Raw genomic sequence first — 8,649 nt, forward strand, 5'->3', positions numbered from 1 at the left:
CTCTCCAGAGAGCCCCCTTTGTGCCAGACAACTCCCTCCCCACTGCCTCCCCTTCTCCAGAGCTCCCTACAGTCTCCACCTTTGCCTCCCCATAAGCCCATTGGCTGAGAGGCTCCCGGTCTATTGGCCAGCATGGCCAGTGGGAGCTGCACCTGAGACAGGTGCCTGCTTGCAGATGCAGACCTGCCTGGCTGTGCCTCCACAGCACAGGGATGGGGAGCCACAGGTGAGCAAGCCCTGGTCATCATCATCACAGGCCCAGCAGTTCTCTGGATGTTTAATTTCACTGAGGCAAGTAATTCAGTCTGCTCTTCCTTTCCAAAAAGTTCATGGCTTTTTCTGTAAGAAAATTTACGTCTTTGCCAAGAAGTCCAGTTATAGTTGTTTCACTTGAGAAGCATCTTTTCTGGTTGTTCATAAGCTCATTTATTTTGTTAACTCCGTTTCATAGGCAATTTTAAAGTCACTTGAATTGTATTTGTTTTTTTCCATTGGTCCAAAAGCATGTGGAAGATGTGCAGATTTTTATTTGTGTGGGAGCCAAACCACCCTGGGTAAAAATGTAAATGTTGGCGCTAGAAAAGCTCTGCAAGGGTTAGGGGCCCTCAGGAAGTTCTCCTCAAGTCAGTCATTCTTCTGGGCTTTCCGTTCTACTGTTCCCTCCTATAGTGACAGTCATCAGTGTCTCCACCCACTGGGGAGAGGCAGAAGACGGGGTCAACCCTGCAGTGACTCTGCCTCTACCCTTGTTCTCTGTCCACTCCCTCTACCAGCCACTTTGGTCTCCCTAAGATTCTCTCTCCCGTTACTCCCTGTAGGTCGTCCTTCTCTGGAGCGTCTCATGCATTAAAGTCTGTAATTACAGGTTCTTGTCTCTGTAATGTATTTAATTTGTATTTATTTATTAAGTGTTCATGCACTATGGGAGTCCCCTTTAGCCCTGTGTATAAATTGATCCCCTTCTTTCCATATGTTTTGCCCATAGGGTTTTCTGCAGCCCTAGGGCACCCAGCAATAACCCCCGTGCCTTTGTAATGGGGAGCGTGAAGGGGACCATGAATTCCCTATTTATGTGATTTGCAAGAAGTGTTATCATTACTCAAGGTACCAAATGTGTTTAAATGATAGAAGTGCCTTGTAAAATCCCAAAGCAAGCTTGTTTTCATTTCTCATATCATCTCATATGCAGTATACACACTTTTCATTAATTATGAGATGAATTTATTATTGTTGCTATTAAAGTTACTGTTTTTTCCCCCTGTGTGGAAAAATGTGTGCTATTTTATGGGTTGAATGATTGAATGACATAATATCCCCCGCTCCCGATGTCCATCACTAAGTCTTGTAATTTTGTCAAGTATTTGTCACACACCGTCGTGGTGCCCACCTCTGCCTTGTGCTTCAGGTGGCCTGGGGAGTTAGCGGGGGACCTGGCCCCAGCCCCCTCTGCTTCACCTCACCGGCTCCTGGCATTGCTCAGGGGTGGGAGCTTTGGGGAAGAGGTGGGGTGGGGGGCTGTGTGGGAAGAGGCGGGGTGGAGCAGGGGTGCTTACTGCTGGTGGTGCCAGCACCCTGCTCACCCCCCCCCGCCCCAGAGCCCCCATCCCCCAAAGCAGGGGGCCCTCCCAAAGTGCGGGGTGCAGGGTGGTTGCCCTGGTCTGTCCTATGGATGGGACGGATCCACTTGGGCACCACCAAAAATTATGCAAACCTGCCGCCCATGACTCTTGGAGGTGATGGGGGGCACTCACTGACATGGTGTGTGGAATGGCTGAGCAACCCCTTCCCCATGGTGACCCTAATCCCCCTGCCTCTGGTTATCCACCTGCTGCTCTGACCTTGCCACTGCTACTCCCCTGGCACTGAACGGGTGACGCTCTGTGAGGGCTTCCCGCGAGTTCCCCTCTCGCTGCTTCACTGGGGGGCAGAAAGGTCTGTGCTAAGCGGTGACTCAAGTTACAACGTTCCTGGCCGCCCCGGGCAGGGCCCACGCGCTGCGCGGGCACTCAGACACTCGGGCCGGCCCGGGGCAGGCGGCTCTGGCCCGGGCGGGTCAGGCTAAGGGCGGGCTGCAAACGTATCACAACGAGCGTCTCCCTCGCCCTGCGTGTGGCTGGGCCGGCAGCGGGTGCTCGGGCTCGGGGAGGAGTTTGTTCTCTAACTGCGCCGGCCTGTCCCGGGTAGCGGCCCTACAAGCCGGGTAACGGGCCGCGTGATCCTGCCCTGGGTGGGAGGAGTTTTACCCGGGGGGGGCGGGACCCGTCCAGCGCGCTCAAACGCTCCGCCGCGCCGAGAACCAGCCCCGGAGTCTGGCCGGGAGCGCGGCTCGTTTCTCCCCGTGTCCGGGCCCCGCGATCCAGGCCCGGCCCCGCAGGTGCCGCCCGCCCGGAGCTCGCGGGACGCTTCGCCGCCGCCGCCCGGGAGACCGACGGACCGAGCGGGGCGGGGGAGAGACGGACACGGACCGTGAGTGTGTCGCGCCCGCGCGCGGAAGCCGGATGACGCGGCCGGGGAGAAAGTTCTCCCCCGCCCCCCACGTATGGCTGGCGCGGAGGACCGAGTCGGAGAGGCTCGGTCGGCGGAGGCGGAGTTTCCCCGACGGGCGGGGGCGGGGGCGGGGGCGGAGCCAACCTGTCGGTTTCGATCGTCGCCCCTGGCGGCAAACCAGGGACACGGCGCACATGCGCAGTTAGGGACCGGGGCGTGCGCGCTCTATGCAAATGAGCCGCCTGCCCCGCCCCCCACGTGTGCTCTGTTGTTAAACCTCCCCGGGGCGGGGCATCGCGGGTCCCTCCGGCGCTGGCCGGGCCGCTCCCCCTGCGGGTCTCTGCGCGCGCCTCCTTGCCGGGGGCTCCGCCCCCTTCCCCCGCTGGGTGTCTTTCCCATAGCAGCTCGGGGCTCTGAAGCCCTATAGGGGGAGGGGCCGATGGGGGCTAAGGGGGTTTAATCACCGTGGCACCGCCTCTGGCGGGGGGTTGGGCTGCTGGGCAGGGAACGAGAAACCACAAATCTCCCCCCCCCCCCCCCGGTCCTGACCTGCTGGGTCCGTCTCGGCTTCCAGATCGGTTGGAGAGACCGGAGCAGGGCCAGGACCCCGGCTCGGCTTCGCTGAATCGGACCCAGTCAGACCGAGAGGAGCCGATCCCAGCCCAGCGTCTGCAGCAGCGTCTGTAGCCTGAGTGTCGCTGAGAGACAATGGGGCCAGGAGCTGTGGACACTGACAGCCAAGTGCCACTGCAGCGAGGGTACCGTATTGGTGGCAATGGACACCAGAGGAGTGGATGGTGGCCAGGTAATGGGGTGTCGCTGCCAGGGACCAGGTTGGAAAGAGACCCTGAGGCTGCCCCACGTGGGGCCATGTTCTCAGTGGCAGCAGCCAGTGTCCAGCAACCCCCCATCTGTGGGCAGCTGGGACTGGATCTCCCCCAGGGGCTCTCAGGGCACCGATCCTGGCTCACAGCTGCTGCCTGGCGCACACAGCGGTGTCCGTGGGGCTGGGCAGGGGCCTTCTGGGCTGGGTGTGTCAGACCCCCTGGGACAGCCCTGGCCCAGCTCTGCCTGGTTCCTTCTCCCCCCTTCTGCTGTGTGTGGCCAGTGTGAGACCCCAGCGTGCGGGGACAGGTGCACTCGGCAGTGTGGGCCCAGCCAGCGCTCGGCCGGGGGCACAGCGGGGAAGGGGGAGGCAGCTTGAGCTCCTGCCACCAGAACATGCGGGTCCTTGTCTCTGTGCCCCTGAGCTCACCAGGCCCCATGACAGCCTGGCTGGGGGTGCCAGGGAGGGCTCTGGGCTGAGGGGAAGGAGGGACTGTTATGCCAGCCCCAGCCTGCCTGAGCCTCCGGGCTCCTCTCCCAGAGCATCTGACGGGAGGAGCCATTGATAGAACGGGGCATGTTCTAGGGCAGCTCCAGCCCTGGTGCTGTCGGTGAGACGTGTCCTTGCGGCCCAGGCTGACGGGTCTTTGTGTTTCAGAACCTCCTTGTAACTGCAAGAGACGCACTGTCACCCTCACAGTCGCCCTCGCAATCATGTTCTTAGGTCTCATCATCACTGTTATTGTCCTGGCAGGTGAGTTCTCAGCCTTCCCTGCCCCCTCTCTGCACATCCCATTCCCCCTGGAGCCACCACAGTCACAGTCTCTCCTCCCGGCCTGTCTGGCTTCTGCTTCTGGGACAGAGGATTCCTGGGGGATGTTCCTCCATGACCCTCCTCCTGCTCCCCCCAGACCCCTGCACCTGGGCACTCTCTGAGTCGGATGATCTGACTGACATTAGCTCCCCCCAGCCCAGCTCTGAGCCCTTGGGGCCCATGTCACTATTGCTGGGCCCCAGGCACAGTCACTGGTACCCCGGTGCAGAGTGGGGGTGATTGACAGGAGAAGGTGCAGGGCAGCGATGAGCTGGGCCCTCTGCCTGCAGCGTGTCGCCCTGAGGTACCAGCCTGGCCTTCCTGCATCCCCGGGTCGTGCCCAGGGCCGGGCTGGCAGGTGCTGGCGTGTCACTGAAATGAGCTGTAGAACGCAGCACAGACACCGCCATTAACATCGTATGAAACCCACCAATTAGTAACCTTGGCAGTGCAGGGTCCCATAGCGCCATTGACTCCCCCGCCTGCACAGACAGTGAGTGCTAGTGCAGAGGGCGGCTGTTCATGGTGAACGTGAGCCCGGCTGTATCTGCCAATAGTCTGGGGGGTGGGAGGGGCTGTGAGACTGTCAGGGGTGGGATTTATCTACTGCCTGGGATCTGATCACTGAGCCCTAGGAGGGTTTAGCAGCTGGCAGAGGGGGTTGAAGCCAGGTCTGTCTGCATTAAGAATCCTTCGTGCTGATGTAACATTGATACAGTTGAATTGGTACGAACTGCTAATGTAGATGAGCTGCAATGGTGAAGAAAGGGGCTTGCCCTGGTGCCGGTCACTGCAGTAAGTTACCAGAGCAGGACGTGCTGGAGCAGCATATCCTGCTCTGGTAAATCTGTGTGAGGAGTTTGCACTGATGTAACTGCCTCCCCATCCTTACACTGGTGCCAGCTGCCCTGCTACAGGGGGGCCGTGAGTCCCAGCTCCCTGCTGGACTGGCCGGCTAATGGAATGGGCAGCATTGGCTCACACAGTATAAGGTGAGATCTGTGAGGTTGGGGTTCCCCACTTGTGGGTGCAGGGAGCCCCCAGAATGCAGTGGGGTCAGATGCTGGAGCTGGCAACAGTCAGCTCCTTGCTGTGCCGTCCCTCCTAGGCAGCACTGGAAGGAGCACACAGGCCTGGCTGGCAGCCTTTCTCCTGGGGGCCTGTGTATTCCCATATCCAGCTCTGTACAGGGTGTGAAATGTGAAACTGTGCAAAACAGCTGCAGCAGCTCCTTGAAATGAGTGACACAAATCACACACTGAGCAGGACTGTAAAGCATCGTATGCACTGACTGCCCTGCTCCGTTCGTGCGTGAGCACTAGTGTGTACAGCACACTGCACCATGAAATCTCCAGGGAAATACATGCCTGGTGCATGACCTGCTCGTTGTTTGATCACCACTGCCCCGGCTGCTAATGTTCTCCTAAACTTGTGTGTCCCAGCCCCAGGGGAAGGCTTACACTAGCTACAGAATTATTGTGGTGCAAAATGAGGTACAAAAAAAGTGACATGCGCAAAAATGGCTGGAGGGGTTTGAGTCCAACTCCTCCCCACCCCAAAAAGGAGTCAACACAAAATTCCCCTGAGACTAAGAATGAATAGGGGTGATTGGGGGCGGGAGGTGTGGGAGGTGGGCAGACTGATATGGTATTTGGACTGGGTTAGCAACTCTTCCCATAGTGACCCTAATAACCCTGTCTCTGGTTATTCACCTACTGCGCTGACCTTGCCAATAGCTGCTTGGTGTGAGTTATGGGTGGCCCCACTGCTGCTGCTCTCTCTGGAACTGAAAGGATTACACTGCAGGTGAAGCAGGTGTGTATTCTAGCTTCTAGCTGCTGTATTGAGGGGGAGAAATGTCTCTAGGTGAGAAATGCATAAGGTTGCAATTGGCCAGTCAGTGTAACTGGCCATTTCCTGTTACTGGAGCTCTGGCGCCTCCTTGTGGCGTTTTGTGTCCTTCCTTCTCACCTGCCTTTTATTGCTCTGTTGATCGTGTGGATGTTGCTCTTGTGCCTGTGATGAAAAGCTCTGAGCTGTGTTAGTCCCCCCAGGCTGGGAGTGTCACAGGAATCCTTCCTGCCAGGCAAACTTATCACAACAAATGTCTCCATCGCCCTGCGTCCGGCTGTGCTGGATGGTCCTGGGCAGCGGGCGTTCAGTCTCCTGAAGGGAAGGGAGTTTGTTCCCATCTTCATCGCAACCTGCCTCTCTTGGGGAGCCGAGCGCAGAGCAGGGGGAGGGGGCAGTGGCCCAGGCTAGCAGGATTCCTCGGGGTAACAGACCTGGCAAATCAGACTGAACTTGATCTCTCATCCAGTGTCACTCTTCTCCCTGCTGCTGGCCCGATAACTGTTCCCTCCCTCTGCAGCTCCCTGCCACCCCCTGCTCTAACACTCCCCTTGGGCCTGGTTCTCTGGTGCTTCGAAGCAGGAGCTGTTTGTCAGTTGCATCCCTGTTGAACGTGAACCTGAGACAACAGCCCAGAGATGGGGGTCAAGTAACCCCCTTTGGGGGCTGGATTCCCAGCATCCTTCCCTCCCAGCCGCTGCCAGGGGAGTGTCAGAAGCCTGGGATGCCGGGGCTCATCTCTCCCCGCAGACGGGCAGGTCTCCTCTTATGACATTTGTTATGTTCCCATTTTCAGTGTTGCTGTCTAGGCGTCCTCCAGCTGCCCATGGCCCCTGCTGCCCGGACGGCTGGGTCGGATACCAAGGGAAATGCTATTATTTCTCCGAGGCCGAAGAGAACTGGAACAACAGCCAGAGACACTGCTCCTCCCTCGGTGCCTCCCTGGCTGCGATCGACACCCTGCAGGACCTGGTGAGAGACTCTCGTTGGAATGGCCTGGCCTTGGCTCAGCACCAGCTGCTGCAGTAGGACCTGGGCTCTGCCCCTGTGGGGCGAGGAGCAGCTCTGACCCCTCTCATGCTGGGAGGACGGAGTGAATGGACTTCCAGCCCTTGAATGCCAGGCCTGGCTGGCCCTGTGGCTCTAGTGTCAGCCTGTGACTGCGGGGATCATCCCCTGTCAGCCTTCCCAATAGGAGACTGTCCCTCTCTAGGGCTGGGCTGGCTCAGGTGTCTCCTGGGCTGCATGGGACTGGAGACGGGGCTGAGATCCCAGCTCAACTTGAAGAGCCAGTGCTCCAGGGCAGCCAGCTGAGGATGGGGGAGGCTCCTGTTAGCCCTGGCCCCTTCTGACTTGGGGGGGCTCTTCTCTCATCCCTGGCCCCTCCCAGCATCTCTTATTGAGATCAGCTGGGCTCTTTCCTGCCTCTTCTCCTGTGATGGTGAGGGGAGCTCAGCTGCTCTGTAATGAGAGTTTTTCACCCAGAACCTGGCCTGGCATGGAGCGGTGCGGGGGGGCAGCTTAGACCCAGCAGCACCCAAGAGCTGCCCCAGCCCAGGGCAGATTGGGGTGAGGGGGGCTGGGAGGATTAATACTGAATTACCCAGAGCTGGGCAAGAGGGAGGAGAAAATCCCCAGCCACCCCCTGGAAACACTCAGAGCCCTTCCGTGTACACCTGGGATTCCCTGCCCAGAGCCTGGGGGAGCAGCAGGGTCGGGGCTCTGACACCACCTCTGCTGTTTTTAGGATTTCATGCTGCGCTATAAAGGCAAACCCCACCACTGGGTCGGCCTCCGGAGGGAGCAGGAGCTGGGCCAGCCCTGGAAATGGGTCAACGGCACCGAATTCAACCACCTGTGAGTCTTTTTGACCCAGCTCTTCTGTGTGGTGTTACTGCCGCTCCTTATGCTGATACTCACCTGGAATCTCCCCCAGGGGAAGACGGGGTGGGTTGGGCCTGCAGGGGCCCATCCAGACCCAGCTGCATGTGCGGGTGGAGCAGGAACTGGGGTTAAAATACCCACCCAGCATAAATGCTCCATGGAGGCCATTTGATCTTAGAACCTCTCCTGGCCCTGCTGCCCACTGCCCCCCTGCTGGGGGTGGGGCCTGTGGCTGGTGCAGGAGGGGGAATGGTGAGGGATTGTGAGTGCAGCAGCTCCCTGTGCTGTGCGAGTGTCTCCCCCTGTCTGCGACTGATGGGAAACACCCAACTCCTGCCTGACACCAGCTCCCTGGATTCTGTCTTGCAGGTTTGTGATAACAGCAGATGGTGACTGCGTGTATCTGAATGACGAGAATTGGGTCAGCAGCTCACAGTGCACCAGTGAGAGACACTGGATCTGCAGCAAACCTGATGCGTTTACAAAGGCGAAGGAGGCGGCAGTGGAAGGGGGCTCATAACAAGTGTATTATCAAAAATTAGCCCTGGAAAAGCCTGTTCACCCCCTTCCAGGAGCCCATTGGGTCGGAAGAGGGCGGGGAGTGAGTAGGTGTGACACTGGCAGACCAGGTACCAGCTTATGCCAAAGGCCTCATGTCTCAGTAGGACACTGACAAATCCCCAGCTGGGGTCAGGCTGGCTCACCTGTGTGTTAAAATAGGTATTAGCATTATAAGCATGTGCTTAGACTTTAGTGAATGCATGTGAGCTGCTGCAGCATTAATCCTG

General features: G+C 58.5%; 1 protein-coding gene across 1 annotated transcript; it reads left to right on the forward strand.

Moving 5' to 3' along the window:
• The first annotated feature begins 2,295 nt into the window (after nucleotides 1-2,295).
• On the forward strand, nucleotides 2,296-8,390 carry LOC120394244 (C-type lectin domain family 2 member D-like). The gene is made up of 6 exons (XM_039518480.1): nucleotides 2,296-2,466; nucleotides 3,062-3,292; nucleotides 3,971-4,066; nucleotides 6,774-6,949; nucleotides 7,725-7,834; nucleotides 8,231-8,390. The coding sequence occupies exons 2-6, from the start codon at nucleotides 3,196-3,198 to the stop codon at nucleotides 8,379-8,381; spliced, it is 630 nt and encodes a 209-aa protein (XP_039374414.1). The 5' UTR covers nucleotides 2,296-2,466; nucleotides 3,062-3,195; the 3' UTR covers nucleotides 8,382-8,390.
• The last annotated feature ends 259 nt before the right edge of the window (nucleotides 8,391-8,649 follow it).

Source organism: Mauremys reevesii, unplaced genomic scaffold, assembly GCF_016161935.1.
Source record: "Mauremys reevesii isolate NIE-2019 unplaced genomic scaffold, ASM1616193v1 Contig44, whole genome shotgun sequence".
In the NCBI taxonomy this organism is placed as follows: domain Eukaryota; kingdom Metazoa; phylum Chordata; order Testudines; family Geoemydidae; genus Mauremys; species Mauremys reevesii.